The sequence below is a fragment of the Beauveria bassiana genome (genome assembly GCF_000280675.1).
Source record: "Beauveria bassiana ARSEF 2860 unplaced genomic scaffold BBA_S00002, whole genome shotgun sequence".
NCBI classification, from domain to species: Eukaryota; Fungi; Ascomycota; class Sordariomycetes; order Hypocreales; family Cordycipitaceae; genus Beauveria; species Beauveria bassiana.
Genome location: NW_007930837.1, coordinates 154,652 through 177,222, shown reverse-complemented (window position 1 = coordinate 177,222; position 22,571 = coordinate 154,652). Strand labels below are relative to the sequence as shown.

Below are 22,571 nucleotides of genomic sequence, written 5' to 3'. Positions count from 1 at the left end.
TTGAGTGGGTGTAGACAACAGCACCATAGGTACCTAGGCAACTAGGTAGTCAGCACGTGGACCCCCTGTAACCCCTTTGAAGTTGCTGCATGCCCGTGCATCTGGGGCTAGCATGCAGGGCATCTCTACCCCGTCACCACCAGCTGATTGAGGCGTTTTCGATGCCGTCAACCGAGCCAAAGAGCGCGTGGTATTAAAGTCTGGGGCATCAGGAAAGCAAGACCATGGAAGAGGTGCAGGAAAAGACGACCGTGGCGGTTGTCGGCCTCGGTAAGTTACCCCGTCCTGAAGAAGACGATTCGGGGGTCCGGTGTTTTAGCCTGGATTTCGGCCAGGAAGAGAAGAAAAGGACAAGGACTGATTTATTTTTTCCACTTGATGTGTTGTGTAATAGGCGGGATGGGCATAGCAGCTGTCAAGAATTTGATCGAAGAGGGGTTCGAGGTCACTGGCTTTGACAAGAGCCCATACTATGGTGGTCTCTGGCACTTTACCGAGGACAAGGAGACTCTAAGTATCCTTGAATGTAAGCCGACTTCCTTGGATAACGTGACAGAATGAGGACCAAAGTAACTGACTGTGTGATAGCCACACAAGCCAACATACCCATTGAACGAGCAAGTCACTTGGCTTTTGCACCCTGTCGCCAGCCCTAACACACTATTGCAGATGTGCTATACCGACTTTCCCTTCCCAGAAGGTGTGTGTCTACATGAAACCCTTTACGCGCAAGACATCTACTAAAATATGGCTCTCCAGATACCCCGACGCACTGTTCCGCAGGCGAGGTACAAAAGTACATTGAGTCGTACGTCGAGCACTTTTGCCTCGCGCCGCACTTTAGACTCAACACCACCGTCACGCACATTTCCGAGAGCGAGGAGACGGGCCGGTGGAGGATCGACATTGCCGGCGCGCCGTCGCAGAACTTTGACAAGGTGGTCATGGCGACGGGGCCGCACGTCAAGGCGACGCCCTTTAGGCTCGAGGGTCAAGAGGTATTCGAGGGCGAGGTGATGCACTCGCAGCGGTTCAAGAGGTGAGTTTACTCTTTTGCTGCAACGTGCATCGGGCACTTGACACGTCTTGAATATGCTGATGGGATGGGATTCCTTTTTAGAGCATCCGATTATGCGGGTAAAAGGGTCGTGGTTTTGGGCATGGGCAACACCAGCGCCGACATTGCGAATGAGCTGGTGGGAGTCGCCTCAAAAGTCTACCTGTCCCATAACAGAGGCGCACACGTCGTATGTGACTGCTCCCGATTCGAAGTTCATTTCATTCATCACATTACTTCTCCTAACAGCTTTGTCCCAGCTGCCTCGCGACCTCAAAGGCGTACCCGCGACCAGCGTGCTCACCCACCGTCTCATCCGTCTGCAAAGCTTCATCGACCGTCTCTTCCCGCGCCTGCGCGACCTCCTCAGCGGCCTCGTCCTGCACCGCATGACCAGCACCGTCTTTGGCGCCCTCGACCCCGCGTGGGGCCTCCTCCCCGCGCCCCCGGCCACCGTCACCAACCCCATCATCAACGACGCCCTCATCCCGCACCTCCGCAGCGGCGCGCTCCTCTCGGTCCCGGGCATCCGCCGCCTCGTCGGCCCCTCGGCCATTGAGCTCGTCTCCGGCGCCATCATCCACGCCGACGTCGTCGTCTGCTGCGTCGGCTACCAAAACAACTATCACGACATCCTCTCGCCGCGCGTCGACCCGACGCGGCACCTCTCCGCCGCGTGGGACGCCGCGCCGGGCGCCCGCGGACGGCCCCTCCCGCGGCTCTACCAAAACGTCTTTTCGCTCGACCGCCCCGACTCGCTCGCATTTGTCGGCTGCGCGTGGTTCGCGACGGGCGCGCTGACGGTCGCGGACCTGGCGAGCATGTGCATCGCGCAGGTGTGGCGCGGGCGCTCGCGGCTACCGCCTGCGGAGACGATGGAGGCGTGGATGGACGCGCAGGAGGGGTATGTGGCGCGGCTGGCGCGCAGAGGCACGGTGGTGCCGGCGACGGTGGACATGCGCGCGTGGCTCGTCTGGGCGGACGAGACGGCCGGGATGGGCGTGGAGAGACGCGTCGGACGCTGGTGCGGGTGGGAATCGTGGGCGTTTTGGTGGCGTGAGAGGAGGCTGCACGCAATGATTGAGGCGGGCGTGTTTACGTCGGTGGTCTGGAGGCTGTTTCCGGGTAGCAAGAGCAAAGCGTGGGAGGGCGCGAGGAGGGAGATTGAGAGGCTGAATGAGAGGCATGAGGAAAAGCTGGCGGCGTATAAGAGGAGCCATTCGTGAAAGTCGGTGGGAGATGTTTTAGTTGGATAGAGTATCTTCAATGAATTGCATGATTTACTGGCAGCCGATAGCGATAGACATAGACGAGGGTTGCAAGCGATTTAGTCGACATACGTATTGGCCTAATGCGGAAACAGTGTGCATATCTTGGGCCGAGTTATTACGCATCAACTACAATTTGTCACATTTTGAGCTACAATACAAAAGCCTAGGGGAGTAGAAGCTATTGGATTCTGAGATATTCAACGCCATAGTATAAATATTCTAGTGTCTTGATACGAAGATGGCAAGTGACCATGCAGTATCTCGCCTAATTAAGGAAGCCGGGGTCTTGGCTCATCTAGAAACGTCAGCAAGTGCTAGGACCACTTGTAAGAATATATTGTTGCTTACAATAACAACCAGTGAGAACCGAAAGAAAGCATTTAATCGTCTAGGCTGCCCTTGATCACGTTGTCGAGAAGGCTGCCGACGTTGCCGGATTCCTTGACGCTGTCGCCCGAGTTGCCGCCCGTAGTGTCGACATGGTCACCGGCGTTGCCGAGGCCGCCAGGGAAGCCACCGCTGTTGATGGCGCCGGGAGTGACACTGCCTCCGCTGCCGAGGACACCGTTGACGACATCGCCGCCGGTAGGGTCACCGCCAATGGGGTCACCGCCGATACTGTCGCGCTTGCTGGCGACGTCGCCCGCGGGGGCAGCGAGGGCAAAGCCGACAAGAGCGGCAATGATGGCAAACTTCATTTTGAAAAAAGAAAAGAGGGTTGAAGGTGGGGGTTTTGGTTATAGGTGAGAAAAAGAGTGTTGGGAAAAATAGTGATTGAGTGATGTGTTTCTGGGAGAGGGGGAACAGGGAGAACCAGGCGCTGCTCTGGGCTTATATAGTTTAGTTTGGGCCATCTTGGAATCGTCATCAAAATGCACGGCATGCCTCGAATGTTTTGTGACAACAAAAGTCCTGTGGGAAATTTTTTGTTACTTGGGATGAATAAGACAGTGTCTCAATGGGCGCACCGCCGGGAGGAATGCCACCTTCCGCTTGCAGCGAACGGCTTCACCACGGCCGGGAATGTGTGTTGCGGCCGGAATGAGCTCTGAGTGGACAAGGTTTGCAAAGATCTGAAGTAGGTTAAAATAAAAAAGTGAAATGCATGCTGATCATTGCCGGAAGAACTGCCTCTTGAGAATGCAGAGGGCCGCTGCATGACATGGGATCGAGGAGACAAGACGGTCATTCTTCACGCGGCTTGAGATTCCAGACATGGTGTCAATTTAAACTAACGTATGGAATCATTTAGTTAGGACGAGATGCTTTAGTTGGGACGAGGTGCTCGATTTCTTTTCTGAGTAAGCGTGGGCTGTGATATCAATGTTGGCGCGTCCAGGTGGTCGAGGCAAACAACTTAAGCTGAACTAGTCAGTATGCGGCCATTGCAGGCACGCGACAGCAAGCGCGCGGGACAAGTCATGTTGGAACAAGGTGGATGAAGCAAATAATGTAAGAAGAGATGACGATGAAAATCATGGCAAAAAAAAAACCTGACATGATTCTGCACAAAATTAATGCATCTTTGATTTATGCAGATTGCCGCATCAATGACACCATTGATGATCCGCCTGTCGACTTCATCCTGGCCGCCCTCAAGCCTCCACCTTTTTTGCCCGCCGCCCTCGGCCTCGAGCGAGCGACACAATGGCAACCTTGTTGACCTCGTTCACCTTTGACCCTTTTGTCCTCCATCCCCCGAGGCCTCGCCAAAGCTGTACCTTGATACCCTGTTTTGCAATCTCGCTCTCTTGCCGTTTTTTCCCATCACGTTAGACTTGATTGGCTTTGCTATTCAAATAGGGCTTCCGCCACTGGTCAGCGTCAGCCCGCCTGTACGCCGGTGACCGAGCTCCAAAACCTCACTCAGCCCTTTTTCCCCTCCTCCTCCTTTTTGTCCTCCACCAGCAAAACCCCTCCGTTCCTGTCCGACGCCCCATACGGAAAATGCCCAAACCGCAATGATTCCACGCCTCGCATCACGAGCGCCGATGCTCTGCTCCCGCTACGGGATAGCGTCGGCGCGCACCCGCCCACCCTGGACGGCACCGCCTCCGAGCCGCCCAGCCTCTTCGCCGTCGTCGACGCGGCTTCTCCGAACCACGGCCGCACCGCGACGACCGCAGGCAACCCCTCCGCCCAAGACTGCGGCTCCCAGCACGACAAAGCCAGCGACGGCGACGGCGACGGCGACGGCGGCAAAGAACAAGGACCCGCTCCTGCTGCCGGACAAGACGGTCGCGGAGCAGCGCAAGGCCGACTGGGCCATCATGAAGGAAATGTCGCGGTACCTGTGGCCCAAGGACAACCTGGGCACCAAGCTGCGCGTGAGCCTGGCCGTGGCGCTGCTCATTGGCGCCAAGGTGCTCAACGTGCAGGTGCCGTTTTACTTCAAGAGCATCGTCGACTCGATGAACATTGACGTGGCGGCCGTCGGCGGCACCGCCACGACGGTCGCCGGCGCCATGATTCTCGGCTACGGGGCCTCGCGCGTCGGCGCGACCGTCTTTCAGGAGCTGCGCAACGCCGTCTTCGCGTCGGTCGCGCAAAAGGCCATTCGCTCCGTCGCGCGCAACGTCTTTGGCCACCTGCTGCGCCTCGACCTCGCCTTTCACCTGTCCAAGCAGACGGGCGGCCTGACGCGCGCCATTGACCGCGGCACCAAGGGCATCAGCTTCCTGCTCACGAGCATGGTCTTTCACATCCTGCCCACGGCGCTCGAGATTAGCATGGTCTGCGGCATCCTGACCTGGCAGTACGGCGCCAAGTTTGCCGCCGTCACGGCGCTGACCATGGTCGGCTACACGGCCTTTACCATTTGGACCACGGCCTGGCGCACAAAGTTTCGTCGTCAGGCGAATGCAGCCGATAACAAGGCGTCTACGGTCGCGGTCGACTCGCTCATCAACTACGAGGCGGTCAAGTATTTCAACAATGAAAAGTTTGAGGTGGCTCGCTACGACAAGGCGCTCAAAGAGTACGAAAAGAGCTCCATCAAGGTCGCGACTTCGCTGGCGTTCCTCAACAGTGGCCAAAACATCATCTTCTCGTCCGCCCTGACGGCAATGATGTACTTTGCCGCCGACGGCGTCGCCAAAGGCAGCCTAACAGTCGGTGACTTGGTCATGGTCAACCAGCTCGTCTTCCAGCTCTCCGTGCCGCTCAACTTTCTCGGCTCCGTGTACCGCGAGCTGCGCCAGTCGCTGCTCGACATGGAGACGCTCTTCAGCCTGCAAAAGGTCAACGTCAGCATCACCGACAAGCCCGGCGCCCAGGAGCTGGCCCTGACCAAGGGCGGCGAGATTCGCTTCGAGAATGTCAGCTTTGGCTACCACCCGGACCGGCCCATCCTGCAGGACCTCAGCCTCACCATCCCCGCCGGCAAAAAGGTGGCCATTGTCGGGCCCAGCGGCTGCGGCAAGTCGACGCTGCTGCGGCTGCTGTTTCGCTCCTACGACGTCCAGGCCGGCCGCATCCTCATTGACGGCCAGGACATTCGCGACGTCCAGGTCGACTCCCTGCGCCGCGCCATCGGCGTCGTCCCGCAGGACACGCCGCTCTTCAACGACACGGTCGAGCACAACATCCGCTACGGCGCCGTCGACGCGACGCGCGCGCAGGTGGTGGCCGCCGCGCAGCGCGCCCGCATCCACGACACGATTGCGCGCTTCCCCGACGGCTACGACACCAAAGTCGGCGAGCGCGGGCTCATGATTTCCGGCGGCGAGAAGCAGCGCCTGGCCGTGAGCCGCCTGCTGCTCAAGGACCCGCCGCTGCTCTTCTTTGACGAGGCCACCAGCGCGCTCGACACCCACACGGAGCAAGGCCTCATGGTCAACATCAACGGCATCCTGCGCGAAAAGGCCCGCACGAGCGTCTTTGTCGCCCACAGGCTGCGCACCATTTTCGACTCGGACCTGATTATCGTGCTCAAGGAGGGCCGCGTGGCCGAGATGGGCACCCATCGGGAGCTGATTGATAGAGCTGGCGTCTACGCTGAGCTGTGGAGTGGTGAGTTTTTTTCTTTTTTTTTTTTTGTATACTCCAGTCACAAAAAACCGAGGCAAAATGAACAGAAGAAAAGGGAAGAAAAAAAAAAGCCAGCTAACGGATCACTATAGCGCAAGAAACTCTGTTCAATGAGGACGGAACCGATCGACTGGATGCGACGACGACAGAGAGCAGCAAGGCTAAGAAGTAGAGAGAGAAAAAGATGGTCCACAATGATCAGACTTGTACATACAATAGAAAGCCACGAAAATAATTCCTTCATTCTTCTTTCGTCTTTACGTTCGAGGTTTGCCACTTTTTTACTTGTTTTTACCTGAGCTTTCGGAAACTAGGCTCATGTATGGAAATAGCCTAGTTGACCGCGTGGCTAGAGGGGGTCTTGTAAGTGAGTCAAAAGGCTCTGCAGCCAGAGCATCCGACCCGATCGTGCCGTTTTCCGGCTACAAAATATCACAGCCTCTCAAAATCCTCCTCATCTCTATATTTGATTTCATATCACCTGCATTGTAGAACTTTGAAGAGTGTACGTAGCCAGGACGACTTATTCGGGATTTATTGCGGGAGCTATTTCGCAAATGCACATCTTCCCAGTCTCTAACTAGAGCCCAGGTACAGAAGGCGAGATGAAGTGGGCCGATATCACCCGGCTTAGCTTGCTGATAAAAGGTGGGAAAAGCAAAAGGGTGCGTTTGCTTGACATTATGCCACTTGTCGGACCGACAAAACCGTGGGTCTACACTTGTCGTCGTAAAAATGCGGATCCACACCTTCTGATGTGAATTAGGCCCGCGTTCATAACACTCTCCACAAACGCTCAAGTTACCCACATGACATCATCATCATCACCATTACCATCATGTCCTTGAGCGAAGCCGACCGCACGGCGCATCTCAAGGAGGCGCAGATCAAGGCCGTCGCCCTATTCGAGGAGATTGAAGAGACTCTCATTCGGCCGGGCGTCAGCGACAAGACGCTGAGCGCCGAGATTGCGGCGCTTGGCCAGGAACGTCACGGCTTGGAGACGGCGCACTAGTTAGCACAAGCGCATCGTCCGCAGCGGGCCCAACACGCTGGCGGCGATACAAGGACAACCCATCGGACCGCGTCATCGAGGCCGACGAGGAAGTCGTCGTCGACGTAGGCCCGTTTTTTTTTTTTTTGAAAAGTAGGAGGCCGACTTTGGGCGGACGTACGTGCTGGGCGGCGACATGCGCAAGCTCAGGGTGCGCAGGACCAGTGGCCGCTGTACATTGCCGAGGCCAACACGACGTCGATGCAGAGGGTGGGAAAGGATGGGTACATGCGGCACTGGATTTTTAGAGATTCATCTGCATGATAAGCAGGGACAGTTTGGGGGCTTCTTTGAACAACTGTAGACTGTTGATTAAGTCGACTGAGTCGATTCAGTCAATTAAGTAGAGCAGTCGATTAAGTAGAGCTAGTGGTACAAATGTCTTGCATGATTCATAAACTGCGTAAAAGCAATGGCCTGAAATAAATCGAATTGCTGGTACCATGATCGTATCTTCCCGAGGGAAGAGAAATTTTGAAAAACTCCCATTTTCGCAATGTTTGTCACTTGTGATTGAAGTGAACGTCGTCGGGATGGTTCAGTACCCTACAAGAAGCAGAACACAACAGACGACGAGGTAGTGAGACACGGGGTAGTGAGACAAACGCGCTCCAAGAGCTCAAGCGTTACACCAAGTCTTGTTCACAGTCTGGCGGAGGAAAAGAACCGTTCAAATGTAATCTCGAACTTTACTCCCCTGCAGCAATCATCTGGGCCCTTGACGTCACCGGGCCGCCGTCCAAGAAGGCGCGCAGCTGAAGCGCCTTGAGCGACGCCTCGCCCGTTTCCGGGTCCGTGACGAGGACCAGCTCGACGACGTTGAACTCGGCGACGCGAACCTCGACGGCCTCGGGGTCGGCCTTGAAGACGGAGACGCTGGTGGACTCGTACATGACGGTGCGGCGCCCGGCGCCGGCGCCGTCGCCGTAGCCGTCGCCGCGGGGTGCAACGTCCCAGGCCATGCGGACGTCGTGGCGGAAACGGGCGAGGCGTTCTGCGCGCTTGGGCAGCATTTGGAGAACGTCGACGGCTGGGAGCGGCGGGCCACCATTCATGACAAAGGTGGCGTCGGGAGCGAGGAGGCGGACGAGTTGCGGCGGGCGCTGGCCGTCGCGGGCGTCAAAGGGCCCAAGCGAGTCGAGCGCCGGCAGTAAGCGGCGGAGGAAGAGCAGACCCGGAGAAGCCGTGTCCGAGATGGATTCATAAGGGCCGCAGTGCACCTGGACGTCTGCCATGGCGGGCGGCGCGGATGCGGGACGGCCAGGGCGCGCGCGGGAGGGGGGGAAAAGAACCGTTCAAGCAGGGCGAGGACGAGGGCGGCAAGCAAAAAGGATGCGAATTCGAGGCCAGTTTTTTTTTGGTACGGCGAGGGTGCGACACAAGGAACTCGGCATATATATGAATTAGGAAATAGTAGTATTACTTGGCCAAGGAGTTTTGCATGTATGGATGTGCACATGTATGTGTGCATGTATGCGTGTGCAGAATGAGACAAAGTGGATGGACGAGTAGCAGGCCTGGAAAGAGCCGGAGCGTCTCCGGGCCACTCGCATGACGTGAAAGGAATCTGCAAGGATAACTGGCAGCTTGAAGAAGGACAAGAAGGCGGGTTGCGAGATGGACGAGGGACCTTAGCAGCTTATACCTGTGAATTGCAGTGTTGAACGGGGCAAAAGGCCGTAATCTTGTTAGCGCCTACCCAGGGATCTACACCGGCCGGAGCTGGGGTCCAAGTACAAAACGGTATTGTAGTTTCGCGTCTAATTACCTTGGTCACCTCTTCAACTTGAATTCGACCGCGACAATTACCATGAATGCCGCGCCACCGTGCCTAGATATACGGCATGTTTTACTAAACGCTGCGTATCGAGTTGATTCGTACGAACTCGTGGCAGTTCAGCATGTCTCCATTGGCCCATGAAAACCAGGAACGCTGTGCTTCGTACCTACTGGTAAACGGCTACAGACCGCCGCCTCAGTGGAGTCGGGTCCCTGCAAAACCTCGATCCTGCACTCCAGCCAGCCACGCCCTGAACCGGCGCATCAAATCGCCGGCGCAAAGTTCCATCCGAACATGCCATCTTCCATCATCAACGAACCAGCCAGATTCGGCCCCTTTTAATCCGCTGCCCGTCTTCCCGAATACGGGCATCGCGCCATTTGCTGTTGCCAAATTGGGTTTGCGCCCTGGCTAACGCAGTCAAGCAGGCAACACAAACAGCGGCGCGCTCAGCAAGGAGCCATTGGTGCCGCTCGAACCGAGCCTTTGTCCATTGCCGGGGAAAAAACATTACCGCCCGTGAGCACTTGCCAATTGTCTCACAAGAGTCATCAAGCACTTGTCAATTGACTCACAAACAGAGTCATCCGAATGCGACCAGGCTGCTGCCATTGACTCGGCTCCTCCAATGGCTTTGATCCGTGCCATATCCTGGCGGGGCTCCCTTGACATCCCCCAATCAATCCACTGACAGACGTTCATTTGTCAGTGACTCACTTCTCGAACCACCAAACCTCTTACGAGGCGGGACCGCAATATCCAGGCCCAATTGGCGGATCAAATTGCACCAATTGATGTAGGCTGTGCTTGGCGTCCCGAATCGTCAGATTTCAGTCGATATCGACCTCATAACGGCTTCACTACCACACAGATTATATTAATCCGGCTCAAGCCGCCTTGACAATTGAGTCCCAGCAGCACCCAAACTAAGCTACCTCATTGCCATGGCTCCCTTTACTCCCATCCCGCTCGACAGCGCCGAGACCATTGCGCGTTACTCACCTACCCCCAATGACACGGCCGTTCAGATCGAAAAGGTCCAGGTCGAGCATCGCATCCAGCTCATCAACACCTGGCGCATCCCGCCTGGCTCCAAGATTCTCGAGATTGGCTGCGGGCAGGGTACATGCACCACCGTCTTGGCTACCGCCGTGGGTCCCAACGGTCACGTCGATGCGGTCGATCCCGCCCCCTCCGACTACGGCTCGCCTTACACCCTCTCCCAGGCACAGGCCATCATCAGCGCCGGCGCTCTGGGCAGCCGCATCACTTGGCACAATGACGAGCCGACGGACGTTTTGGCCACGTCGGGCGAGAAAATCTGGGACTATGCCGTCTTTTCACACTGCATCTGGTACTTTGACAGCCGCGACGTCTTATCTACGATCCTCCGCGCCATCAAGGGCCGGGTCGGCTCCATCCTTGTTGCGGAATACGCCCTGAGGGCTACCGAGCGCGATGCGGAGCCTCATGTGCTTTCTGCCATTGCCAGGGCCTCTCTCGAGGCGCACAATCCTGCCAGCACGGCCAATATCCGCTGTCTGTTGAGTCCTGCTGGTATCAAGGACGTTGCTGAAGCTTCTGGGTGGAAAGCCGGCAACGAGTCCAACATTGTTCCCGCTGCCGGTCTGTTGGATGGTGTGTGGGAGACTGACGAGGTTCGCAGCAAGAGCTTCGTCGAAGAGGTGGAGAAGCGTATCAACACTCCACGCGTCAAGGAAACGCTTTTGTCCTCGCGTGAGGCTGTCATTGCCTCGTGCGCAGGTCTCGGTGGCCGCAAAACACGCACAATGGACGTCTGGGCGACCTCTTTTACCCTCGCCGAGTAAATCTGGGTCGGAATTACACTAATATAATATAATCTCTCTAAGCGTTTATATCCTACATGCCTCGTCTACTGCGCGCTCTCCGGTTTCTGGCTCTGCATGTAGTCGTCCTCAAATGGCACTTGGCCCAGCGACTTCCAGCATTGAGCTGCCATGAGCGCCTCGCTCTTCTTTTTGCTTCGGTAGAGGATGTCAGACTTGCCGTCACTCAAATGCAAGACCGAGCGATCCTGCTGCTGCGTTAGCACTCGACGTTGCGCACCATCTGGTTTGAATGCTTACCAATCCCAGAGTCAACGTAATGAAGCTCTCCGGCCAGGCGTGTCGGTACTCGTGCTGGGGTGCCTGGCCCTGCACAGCGAGCAGAATATTCTCGGCTGCCACGACGGACTGCTGCATGGCAGAACGGGCATTTGGCGTCGGAACGTCGGTGTCGGTCACGTCGCCGCAGCTGTAAATATTTTGGAATCTCTCGTCCATCAGCTGCAAAGTGGGCTTGACCTTGATGTAGCCCGAAGACGAGATGGAAGTTGGCGAGAGTGTTGAGAGGATCGACGAATTCGGCTTCTGACCTGTGCAATAGATCTACAACACACTGTTAGAGACGAGGGGAGCCGAAGCTTGTGCTGGAGACTTACTAAACAGTTGCAGTCTATTTTGCGACCAGACTTAAGTGTCACTGTGCCGTTGGCGTCATCTTCTTCAATAACACGATCTTCTAGAATCACATCCACTTCGAGTCGTTGTAGCCCCTCCATGGCGGCCGTCTGCAACTCTTTCCCAAAACGATGCATGACTGCTGTGCGCGAATGCACGAGGATGATGTGCTTGTTTGGGTATAGGCTCTTTGCGTCCGCCGCCACCTCGACACCCGCGGCGCCACCACCGACGACGACGACCGTGTCTGCCTGTGCTATCCTCTGCTGCATCTCCTGCAGGAGCCTGATACCCTCGGCCTTTTCCGTATGATTTACTCGAGACGGCAGCCCGCTCTGCACCGCCGCCCCCGTGGCAATCACCAGGTAGCTGTACGGAACGCCCTCGCCGCCGCCGCCGCCGCCGCCGTTCTGTAGCAGCACCTCGGACTCGGTGATGCCGACGGCGCGGTCCTTGATCCAGTGCAGCGCGCCGTCCACGGCATCGGCGTACTTGCCGTACGGGATAAATGCCTTGTGCTCGTGGCCGCCGGGGATGACGCAGAAGCGCGGCAGCACCCACGTAAACTGAAAGTGGCTGTTGGGCTCAACCACGACGACCCTGTGCTTGCTGTCTGGCGGCAGCGAGCGCGCAATGATGCGCGCGGCGTAGTGTCCGGAAAAGGAGGCGCCGATGACGACGATGTTGTGCGTGCGCTCGGCGGCTGGTGTCGAGCCCGTCTTTTTCGCCAGGTTGCGAACGCGGCGGAAACGGAGTAGCCGTCGGACTTCGTCCGCCATCATGCGGGCGAAGAAGACGGTGAGTTTGACGTACAAGAGGATCTTGCTCAACATTTTGGTCGAGATTTGGGCCAGAAAAAAAAAGAAAAAAAAAGAAAAAAAAAAGAAAGAAAGAAAAAACCCTTGGTTGTCTTGAGGAGAAGAGAGGAAAGACGTAAGGGCATGAGCGTTGTATTTTGTTCAGCCGGAGCTTGGCAGCTTTCCGGGCGCCCGAGCTGACGGTTCTGCTATAATTTTCCGATGTTAGGCGCCGAAAAGACCCTGGTCTATAGGTAGCTGCTGGCCTCCTCTGGCCTCCTGACCCTGACCCCTCAATTTGCCGACTCCGATCGGTTCCCGAATGCAGGCGTCTCACAGGAATACCAAGTGGGTTGGCTGTGGCTGGCAAAGCAATCACACAGCAAAAGGTCGAGCACTCAAGCAATCAAGGTACCCGCACGGAGCGCCACGTTATTATCCACTATTCCGGTATATTTCGTTCCAATACATACATATGTAGTCAACGGCTTGCATTAGCCTAGGTGGGTCCACTCTCGTTATCTGATGATCTGATAACACAGCTGAACCTGGACTGAGCAGGGGTCTAACGTCTATTTCTGCACAAAACGCGACGGGCTGTGTTTGACTTGCAGCTTTACCACCCGCGACAGGACTAAAATTTCATGTGACTAAAAGACTTCTTCTTGTCAACTCTTGAGACCGACGCAGCTGGCCTACAAAGTGGGAATCGAACGTTTGTCATAAAAAGGCCGCCACCACCAAAAACGCCACCGCACTCTTAACTAGAACGCTAACACAAAAATCTGGACAGCCATTTAGTGTTTTTACAGCTGATTTGCAACCGCAAATTCTGGATACCCCGTCTCGCACCACTCTTTGAACTTCATACCCTTTGCGCACGATGGCATCCTGACCATGAGCGGCACCACAATGTCCTCGTCAGTGCCGAGCAGCGCGGCCTCGTGCACAATCTGCTCCTCAAGCACCTCGAAGCCCATCTTCTTGTACAAGCCGACGGTGGACGGCGACGACTCAAAGTAGACGGGCAGGCCCGCCTGCTCGCCGAGGTCAATGCCCCACTGGACAATGAGGGCGCCAGCCTTGCGGCCCTGGTGCTGGGGGTCGATGGCGATGACATGGCAGTCTGGAACGAAACGGGGGTTTGGCTGATGTTAGCGGCGGAGACTTGGTTCTTTTGTTTTGGACTTTTATATACGGTGATCATAAATGGGGAACCTCGGCCGAAGGGGAAAAGGTAAAAAAAAAAAAAAAAANAAAAAAAAAAAGAGAAGAGACTGACACTTACAGATATAACGACGGCCACCAAACAGTCTCTCCCGTACCTCCCACAGGGGATTCAACACCTTTTCAGCACGGACTTTCTGCTCGCCCTCGAGCCAGGGCACGCCGTGGTTGGCGCGTTCGGGCAGGGTGCGCTCCCGCAGGTAGACGTCGCCGAGGCCCATGCCGATGATGTCGCCCGTGGCCGTGTCGACGACCTTGAGCGTGTACTGGCAGTCGCTGAGGTGCCAGTAGCTGAGGGTGCCGGCGGCGTGGGCCTTGAGGAACTCTTGGTCAACGACGCCGGCGCCGGGGAAGAGAATCTGCAGCATGAGCGCGCCCATCTTGTCGGCGCGAAAGGCGTCAAAGTAGATTTGGTAGATGCGCGGGATGTCGGGGATGAGTGCGGGCAGCACGACTTGAGACATGATTGAAAAGGCGGGTTTTGGTTTTCGAGGCAAGTGACCAACAAGCGAGCCAGAGAAAGAGAACTAATGTAATTAAGAGAATACGGAATAGCTTTTTTTTTGGCGAGAATAGTCTCAAGACTTGGGGGCAGCTGATGATTCATTTATAGAAATAGGTGGGATTTATCCTTGCTTCTCAGCTCGGCGGTTCTAGTCGGAGCTTTTGGGTTTGATTGACCAGAGGAGGCGTGGTGGCGTTGCCGGCGCCTGAGCAGTGGTTCAGCGAACCGGGTTCCTGAACACCGTCTAGATGAAATTAAACGGACTTGAGGAGTAGACAATACAGAATAGCGAATCATGCTTAATCTGAAAAGAAAAAAGAAGAAAAAAAAAGAAAAAAAAAAAAGGACAAACCAAGCCGCAACTAGCACCACGATGAAGGGGCCACTCACACCAGAGAACAGTCTCTCGACTCTGCTGGATTCTCCACTGCAGCAGTTTTTGTCACTTGTTTCTCAATCATCCACGCGAGTTTCAACATAGTGTGCTCACTAGATTATCGTTGATTAGGTGAATGAGGTCTTGTGTGGTTCAACACAAAGGCGTGATTCGGTAAACTGGCGCAGAGTACATTGGTGTTGGCCTCCTCCCGTAACTCTGGCGGGCCAAAGCTCGGCTCGCTTCAAGGTCGGACGAGACGTGGGTGGAGTAACAGGGCTGTAAAAAGAAAGCCAAAAAGAAGAAAGAAGAATAAGAAAGCAGCCCAGACTTGTTTAGGAGTGGAACCGATTTGAGGAGACTCTGCACTCGAAAGGTTCTGCGCAGCGTGAAGTGCAGGGCCACGAAGCCGGGTGACAGGCGCCATCTCTACGATGTGAGCAACGTCGAGAATTGTGTTATTTGGAGCAAAACACCGTGCGGTCTGGTCATATGTCAGTTGAAATGATTAGACTCGAGTCACCCATTTTTTTTGGTGGGAGCGGCGGCAGCTCGTGATGGCGGCGGTGGTGAGAAGGTGTTGGGCTGTTTGGCGTATTTGTAGTGAGTGTGGTGATGATGGCGTCTAAAAGCGAGAGATATCTGCGCTGGGGTTTGATGGAAGTGAGAAGTTGTAGATGGTGTAGAAGGGACGATTGACGTCGAGGGGCGTATAAAAAGTGAGTTGATGATTTTGTTCAGGAGAGTGATGCGTCCCTGTGACTCTACTCTGCAAGTCAGGAACACAGAGAAGAATAAATAGATTAATGGATATCTACTTTTTAGAGAGCTTTATTAGTTTCGTTTTCTTATCAATATTTCTTTTTTCTGTTGGTTGGCGACTAGGAGAGGTAGCTTGCCGACTACCGTCGATGGAGAGCATCACTGTGTCCGCTCTGGCAATTTTACCGTGACGCTCTGGATCTTGTCCTTAGGACCACGTCTGCAAAAATAATAAAAAGCAAGTCAACTATGTCATGTAAAGTATAATTCTGGCAGTTTGGGTCCAGGTCCCCAGAATATGGAGGCCGTGATCTTTGCTCATCGTTGTCCATGACGGCGTCATGAGGCGACCAACAGCTGCTATTGGGCATGATGCTGGGGCGACAGCTAGAAGGCCTCCCTTTGGCACTGCGCCCGCTGTCAGCCATATATATCCTCTTGACTGTCGTTACTGGCACCGTATTTCGGGTACACTGTTGCTTCGTGATTTGTTTCTGAGGCTTCCTGAGCCTTTGCTCCAGTACACCCCTAGCTACAATAATACGAGGAGGTCAACGACCAGTCTGGCCGGAGCAATTGTAAAAGGCTGGCGTAATTTTGCTACAATGTAGGTGGAAGTTGGTAGAAGGAAAGAGATGCAGACTCTTCATGGAGAGTATGTCTCGGGGCCAATCAGCTTCAACATCCGCAGCAACACAAACAAGTGGTTAGCATGGTACTTTGTGGTTCTGCTAGTGCGACAAAAAAAAAGTAGAACATTCATTATTGGTTGCTACGTCGTGGGATCAAGTCTAAAAAGTCAAAAAGTTTAAAATGACTTCAGGCTGCAGGGGGCCAGGTCCGAAGCTGACAGCGGTGGGCAATGCGCATAGGAAATAATAGGGAAAAAAAAAGTTATTTGTATAACACGACGCCAATTACACTCGATTTCTCGGGCATTTAAGACGAGCAACGGCTGGCAACGGCTGTGCAAGTAAGTTTATAACTGACCGATGTGTGGGGGAGGGGTTGCTCGAGTGGGGAAGTGGCTATTTCCGTGACCGAAAGAGCGCACAGGGAAATACAAGGTAGGCAGCATTGGGACACACGTGGTCGACAATGCTGGCGTCTTGGACAAAATTTGTTGGATAATTGTTTAGTACAAGTTGATGGTGTCGGCACCATGACGCTAAAAGAAAAAAAGTGGCCTTTGTCAGCATCAGCTTCTGCGGGCCGGTATGACGAGGTGGCGATGTGTCTTTACGGGGAGTCTTGACGCTTGACTCTTGAAATGTGCAATTCAAGTAGCAAAGCTCTCGGAGGCAAAACGAAGGAGACTTTCTCTCTCTTTCTTTCTTTCTTTCTTTCTTTCTCTCCTTCTTCCTTTTTTTTTTAACCCCTCCTCTCTTGGTACTCGAGCACGCGAGATTTTTGAGACTCAGAGTTCCCGGACCCTGTCTCAGGCAAGGCTGGGGTTTGGGGTTAGGTAAGGGGCTATTTGATAGGGCAGAGGTACCTCGTACTTGGCACTGTCTTGAGGTGCAAGTGAGTAAACAAGACGACGATAATTCACTGGAACTCGAGTTTGAAATTCAAGATGAAAGAGAAGAGAAAAGAAAATCTATGATAGGAGCATATTTGAACAGAAAATCAATGATGGAATAGTGGTGTTGACGTCTCCTGACTGGCTTTACAGTGGGCGTAGGCTATTCAATCTCTGTGAAATATGACGCGTCTGTAAGTACTGGCGACTCGCGACTCAGGATACGGCGAGCCACAGCACAAAGTACCATCTATCCCCCTGTACACAAGCCAGTAACTCAGAAAAGGCATAAAAAAGTAGATGTAGAGCTCTTTTCGTCTGTGCGAGACAGGCCTGTTGGAAAAGGTACTTTGTTAACCGGGGGCAGATTGTGGCTGACTGGCGGTATTTAGTCAAACTTATGCAATTCTATGAAAAAAACTCACTTGAGTCGCGAGTCGCGAGCACTCGAAAAAAAAAAAAATCAAGATCACGGCATTATTATTATTAAAGGCGGTTGGTTTTTAGAGCACATGTCGCTCGATATAACGCTATACCCGCAGGATACTTGACTGAAGCGGGCCATCTTTGCACAAGGGAGAATGGCTATATTATAGCTCTGAAGATATCATGAATTTTTCGATACCGAAATTTAGTGGAGCACAAGTTGCAACACTCATGATTCACGCATTGCGCAGCAGACATGGTTGACGTGTACACACCAGGCGCCAGTCTAGACGTCTTCATGTATTTTAAACATGACTGGCTCATAATAAAAGGCTCTACGTATACAGCCATGTCATATATGATATATCGGCACCTTCGTGGAAACTCGTGACCATCAGTCTGTATCCGTGTCAGCATGCTCGTCGCCGTCATTCAAGTGGGCTCCCCACACAAGTATCGTATACCTAGGTAAATAGTCAAAACTAACCTTTTTTTTTACGAGCAATTTCTGCGCAGAGCCTTGCCATCGGCCCTGCCAACCTACTGTGGTTACACAGTGGGGATGCGAATTAAGCAAAGCGTATCTTTTTAGACATTTCCAATCCTTTGTACCGAGTATTAGTGGAATTTAGCGCGCAGGAGACAGACAGGCTAACGGCCTTGCCCGGCGGCTTCCCATCGTGTTAGTCTGGGGGTCGCTACCCGTTCAACCGTTGCAACGCACATCCTTCCTCAGCCCGTCGCCGCCCCTCGTCCCTATCTTTCTTGCACAAACAACCAAAGACTCATGCATTTGCTTTCTTTCTGCTTTGCGCGCGCCTGTCAAACCATCATGACAGTCCGGCTCGCTTCTGTCAACATTTCGCGACGCTCGACATCCATCATTTGATTCATCTTGCTGGCCTCGTCCGACCGACCCAACGACCTGGCCGCCCACAAGGCTCCTTGCTCAACATTTTACGCTTCAACCGTGTTTCGCTTCCCGCCTTTATTTATCCCCCTCGGCCCATCATATAAACAACCGGCCTTTTTGATGATTCCAAAAGCGTCGAAAAACACATATTCTACGTAACGTATATACCCACATCCGCCATCATGTCACTGCTTGGCAAATCGCCACGATACTCGACTTCGCCCCCCGCCGTCGGGCGAGGCTACCTTGGCAAACGAGTCCAGCGCAACATGATAATCGCCCTTTGCGCTCTCTGCGCCCTCGCTGCCTTTAGCTTCCTCACCCGATCGATGCGCCCCGCCAAACCGTTGGAGCAGCACTTTATTCCCCTGTGGCCCGACGTCCACGAGCCATACCGCATTGTCACCACCTCGGACTTCCGCCCCGTCTCCATGCCGCCGCAAAACAAGACCATGGACCAGCTATGCTCGAGTTTCCCCAACCACCTCCTCCAGACCATTCAACCTATCCTCAAGACGGGCTTTACCGATGATCCCAACCGTATGCCCGGTCAATTTGACGGCGCCAGTGCTTGTTTCAAGCCCGGCGAGCTGCTCGTCTTTTCGGATGCGCCTGGCAACATGTCGGGCCACGAGGTTATTGACATTCTCGCCCTCTTGCCCGACACCTACCACAGCTTCTCCGAATTCAAGCCTTATCTCGAGCAGCGTCGCATGCTCGAGAATGGCTCCGCCTACAAGTACCCCGAGAGGCTCAAGACGATCAACGGTTGGAAGCTTGACAGATTCAAATTTGTCCCTGCTGTCGAGCAAGCATGGCTCATGAAGCCCAACCGCGACTTTTATGTCTTTTATGAGTCGGATACGTGAGTTTTCTTCACCCCACGTGGTCTGCATGCTGCCCGCTTGCCATCCTTGGTCAGCTCGCGTAACAGTCAACGACGGCTAACTCGATACGCATGCGCAGTTATGTCTTTTGGGACAATCTGTTTCGATTTCTCAAGACATTGGACCCGGATGTGCCCCTCTACATGGGATCTTCCACCCCGGGACGACGCGACAACGTTAATTACGGCACCACCTTTGCCAACGGCGGCCCTGGCTACGTCCTCAGCCGCGCCGCCGTCAAGCGTCTGCTACACCGCGAAACTGACCGTACTGGCCATTTCGTGGGCCCTTCATTTACCGAAAAGTGGCGCTATCTCGTCAACGATGACGAACCATGCGGTGACAACATTTTGGGCTATATCCTGTGGTTGTCTGGTATTGAAATGCAGGCGCTGTATCCCATGTTCACCCAGCACGTTTTCCACACGGTGCCCTTTGACTCAATGCGCTGGTGCTCTCCCATATTTACCTTTCACAAGCCATCGCCGGAACAAATGCGCGGCCTGGCTCGCTGGGAGTATGGCGCGCGAAACAATTCGGTATGCCCTCTCTCCTCGAAAAACTTGACCTTGGTCAAGTCAACTAATCTGTTTTGTAGCATCCCGCGAGGTACGCTGATGTCTGGGACTTTTACAAGCCCGGATCTGAGCAAATGCGCGACAATTGGAGAAATAATGACGTACTATGCCGCAAAGCCTCTTCCTCCAGCATCAAGTCTGCGAAAGACTGCGAGGCGCATTGCCGCTCGTTACCCGAATGCCTCCAATGGACATGGCGCGGCAGCCCGACCAGGGAGTGCTTCGTCGGTGAGGGCGTCTTTTACTATGGCGAGACTTGCGAGGACTCGACATCAGGTTGGCTGCCAGACCGCATCAACAAGTGGAAGGACGACCATGAGTGCCAGGATACCTTCTGGCATGGGCCCAGCCGCACGAGGGTGTATATCCCAGGCTAAAACACTAACAAGGCCAAGTTTTCTGCATTAAAATACCAGCCGGGGAGTTTTAGATATATCACGACTCCACCATGCTCGGTCGCCACGCGCCGCTGAGCGCGCCCTGCCACGGAGCCGGGAACCTACATGAAGTCCATGGTATGGAGCACGAAGAATATTATGATGTATATAATTTGTCACAGCATAGCGCCTCATACATTATGTGTTGGCATGATGTACAAAACCACCCCGAGCCATGACCGCTAGCGTCCGGTTTCATAATGCATCAAACGATTTCACACGATAATGTCTCGTTCTTTGTGCATTTACGCAGATCATCTACGGCACATTGCTAGTATACGTATCGAAAGTACGGATTCTCCTTGTCTGTGAGATCCTGAAAGGCGAGCTTGGCACTCTCCGCCTCGTCGATGGGCATGACTCTGCGCGCCTTGTTCTCGCGGCGCAGTACGACGTACAGCACCAGCGATGCCACGATACAAATCACATAGCTGAGATTGGTTAGCAAAACAAATTCGCACACGACACGCGCTGCCGACTAAACCCACCAGATAATTAGTCCCAGCCACAGCGCCGGATAGTGCTGGCTCTTGGTCTCGGACCACACCAGCTGCGGACCAACTATGTTACCCACGCAGTAGGCCACGAAAATCGTCGCCGCCATGAAGCTCTTTTTCGTGTGCCCCGCCACGTTGGCCATGCCCAACGTGATGATCAAACTCGCCGTGCCGCCAAAGAAGCCGGTGAGCGAGTAGCCGACGACCGGTGCGGCGGCGTGGTGCGACCAAGTGGACTTCCAGATGAGCGCGCACCCGACAATGACGGGCAGGCAGGTGCCGACGAGCAGAAACACGCGAATGTTGGTGAAGCGCCCGCCGAGGTGACCGACAGCGAGGATGACGAAGAAGCAAAGGCCGGCGAGCGGGAACTGGAGCAGGATGGACTGCAGCGTGTTCCAGCCAAACGTGGAGACGATGAGGGGGCCGAAGCCGCTGACGGCGCCGTTCATGGTGTAGCACGAGGCCATCATGACGAAGACGAGCCATACTTTGGCATCGGCCACGGCCTCGCGTAGCTGCGCCGACTTGAAGCGCGTGCACCGCACGCCCGTCTGCCCCGCGCGCAGGCGCTCCACGGCCACGAAGCGCTCCTCGGGCGTCAGGAACCAGGCCGACACGGGCGAGCTCGGGGCGGCAAAGCAGACGAGGCCAAACAAGAAGGTGAGGGCGCCGGCGAGGAGGTAAATGTACTGCCAGCGGGCGAGCCCGCCGCCGCGGACCTGGGCAAAGGCGTAGTTGAGGGCGCCGCCGACAATGGTGAAGAGGCCGGTGGCGGAGAACCACCAGCTCTGGCGGAGGCTCTGCTCCTGCTGCGTGTAGTGGCTGCTGACAATGGTCATGAAGGCGGTGGGCACGACGCTCTCGACGAAGCCGAGGGCGAAGCGCTGCGCGTAGAGCCCCCGCCAGGAGGAGACGGCGGCGGTGAGCATGCAGACGAGGGACCACAGTAGGACGACGGCGCCGAGGACGCGGCCGGCGCGGGAGAAGCGTTGAAGGGCAAAGGTTAGAGGGTACAGGCCGGCGAGCATGCCAAAGTAAAAGAGGGACGTGGCCCAGCTGAGACGGCGGGTGTCGACTTGGGGGGGTGCTGTGTGCGGAATGGGTATGGCGAGGGCAAGGTCAGACGTCATGCCAAAGAGGGCGGCGGAGCCGAGAATGGCCTTGTCGTAGTAGACGAGGCCGTAGCCGACGAGCATAAAGGGAACGAGGTAGAGGTCGAGCTTGCGGACGACGCGCGCGGAGAGGACGGGGTCGACGGCGTGCGCGCAGAGGCCGACGACGGCGAGGGCGTCGTCGGGAGAGGCATCTTCAGCGGCAACGGCGGTGGCGGCGACGGCGGTGGCCGTAGTGGCTGAGCTGGCCTCGGGTTTCATTGATATCAGAGCTTGGGAATAAGCTTGTTTTTAGATGTGATGAGGTATGGTGTTTAGCCGCGACGTAGGAGTGAGTGTTGACGCGTCAATGCCGGGATCCTGCCGACTACACCACCAAAACCATCAAAGAAACAGAAAGAAAAGGAGGGAGATAATCCAGCACGATGAATCATTTTCGACAAATATTGTAGAATTAGTTCATGAGGCATTAGAATAGCTGTTCGCTCTTTTTGGTTGAGGAGGGGGTCCCGCGAATGGAGCGATCCACTCAACCGTTTCCACCAGCTGAAGATGATCAGCCCTGCGATGTGCAGCGATTGATTATTTTACATTGATCATCTTGATAGTCTTTGACGAATGTATTTTGTTCTCTGAGGATGTATAAATCATGTTAATCGAGGGCTGATACTTGTAAGTGACAAAAATCATGGTCAGACCAAAACACCGCCGCCGCCGCTTGACGAGGACAAATGGCGATGCCGGCTTGTATCGGCCATGTTGCGCCATTTCTTGTTCCTTGCAAGCCAAGGCCAAGAATCGATAAGCGCTTCTATAATAATTCAATAAACTCATACTCATTGATCATGTTCTTTT

The 22,571-nt window shown here is 54.7% G+C and overlaps 9 protein-coding genes across 9 annotated transcripts; 4 read left to right on the top strand and 5 right to left on the bottom strand.

Annotated features, from left to right (window-relative positions):
* Positions 1-224: 224 nt before the first annotated feature.
* On the top strand, positions 225-2,283 carry BBA_00737 (dimethylaniline monooxygenase 3; the record flags this gene model as incomplete). Its single annotated transcript, XM_008595834.1, has 6 exons — positions 225-270; positions 395-549; positions 589-700; positions 760-1,039; positions 1,121-1,247; positions 1,318-2,283. The coding sequence occupies 6 exons, from the start codon at positions 225-227 to the stop codon at positions 2,281-2,283; spliced, it is 1,686 nt and encodes a 561-aa protein (XP_008594056.1).
* A 425-nt stretch (positions 2,284-2,708) lies between these two features.
* BBA_00736 (uncharacterized protein) lies at positions 2,709-3,026 on the bottom strand (the record flags this gene model as incomplete). The annotated part of the gene is made up of 1 exon (XM_008595833.1): positions 2,709-3,026. One exon carries the CDS (start codon positions 3,024-3,026, stop codon positions 2,709-2,711), a length of 318 nt encoding a protein of 105 aa, XP_008594055.1.
* A 1,263-nt stretch (positions 3,027-4,289) lies between these two features.
* On the top strand, positions 4,290-7,372 carry BBA_00735 (ABC transporter; the record flags this gene model as incomplete). The annotated part of the gene is made up of 6 exons (XM_008595832.1): positions 4,290-6,339; positions 6,450-6,525; positions 6,672-6,720; positions 6,850-6,862; positions 6,949-7,022; positions 7,124-7,372. 6 exons carry the CDS (start codon positions 4,290-4,292, stop codon positions 7,370-7,372), a joined length of 2,511 nt encoding a protein of 836 aa, XP_008594054.1.
* A 728-nt stretch (positions 7,373-8,100) lies between these two features.
* On the bottom strand, positions 8,101-8,646 carry BBA_00734 (uncharacterized protein; the record flags this gene model as incomplete). Its single annotated transcript, XM_008595831.1, has 1 exon — positions 8,101-8,646. The coding sequence occupies one exon, from the start codon at positions 8,644-8,646 to the stop codon at positions 8,101-8,103; it is 546 nt and encodes a 181-aa protein (XP_008594053.1).
* Positions 8,647-10,135: 1,489 nt separating this feature from the next.
* On the top strand, positions 10,136-11,020 carry BBA_00733 (SAM-dependent methyltransferase; the record flags this gene model as incomplete). Its single annotated transcript, XM_008595830.1, has 1 exon — positions 10,136-11,020. One exon carries the CDS (start codon positions 10,136-10,138, stop codon positions 11,018-11,020), a length of 885 nt encoding a protein of 294 aa, XP_008594052.1.
* A 65-nt stretch (positions 11,021-11,085) lies between these two features.
* On the bottom strand, positions 11,086-12,507 carry BBA_00732 (apoptosis-inducing factor, putative; the record flags this gene model as incomplete). The annotated part of the gene is made up of 3 exons (XM_008595829.1): positions 11,086-11,247; positions 11,300-11,602; positions 11,656-12,507. The coding sequence occupies 3 exons, from the start codon at positions 12,505-12,507 to the stop codon at positions 11,086-11,088; spliced, it is 1,317 nt and encodes a 438-aa protein (XP_008594051.1).
* Positions 12,508-13,277: 770 nt separating this feature from the next.
* Positions 13,278-14,162, bottom strand: BBA_00731 (GNAT family acetyltransferase, putative; the record flags this gene model as incomplete). The annotated part of the gene is made up of 2 exons (XM_008595828.1): positions 13,278-13,597; positions 13,760-14,162. The coding sequence occupies 2 exons, from the start codon at positions 14,160-14,162 to the stop codon at positions 13,278-13,280; spliced, it is 723 nt and encodes a 240-aa protein (XP_008594050.1).
* A 4,222-nt stretch (positions 14,163-18,384) lies between these two features.
* On the top strand, positions 18,385-20,044 carry BBA_00730 (glycosyltransferase family 31; the record flags this gene model as incomplete). The annotated part of the gene is made up of 3 exons (XM_008595827.1): positions 18,385-19,067; positions 19,169-19,628; positions 19,688-20,044. The coding sequence occupies 3 exons, from the start codon at positions 18,385-18,387 to the stop codon at positions 20,042-20,044; spliced, it is 1,500 nt and encodes a 499-aa protein (XP_008594049.1).
* A 331-nt stretch (positions 20,045-20,375) lies between these two features.
* BBA_00729 (major facilitator superfamily transporter) lies at positions 20,376-21,977 on the bottom strand (the record flags this gene model as incomplete). Its single annotated transcript, XM_008595826.1, has 2 exons — positions 20,376-20,535; positions 20,593-21,977. The coding sequence occupies 2 exons, from the start codon at positions 21,975-21,977 to the stop codon at positions 20,376-20,378; spliced, it is 1,545 nt and encodes a 514-aa protein (XP_008594048.1).
* Positions 21,978-22,571: the final 594 nt, after the last annotated feature.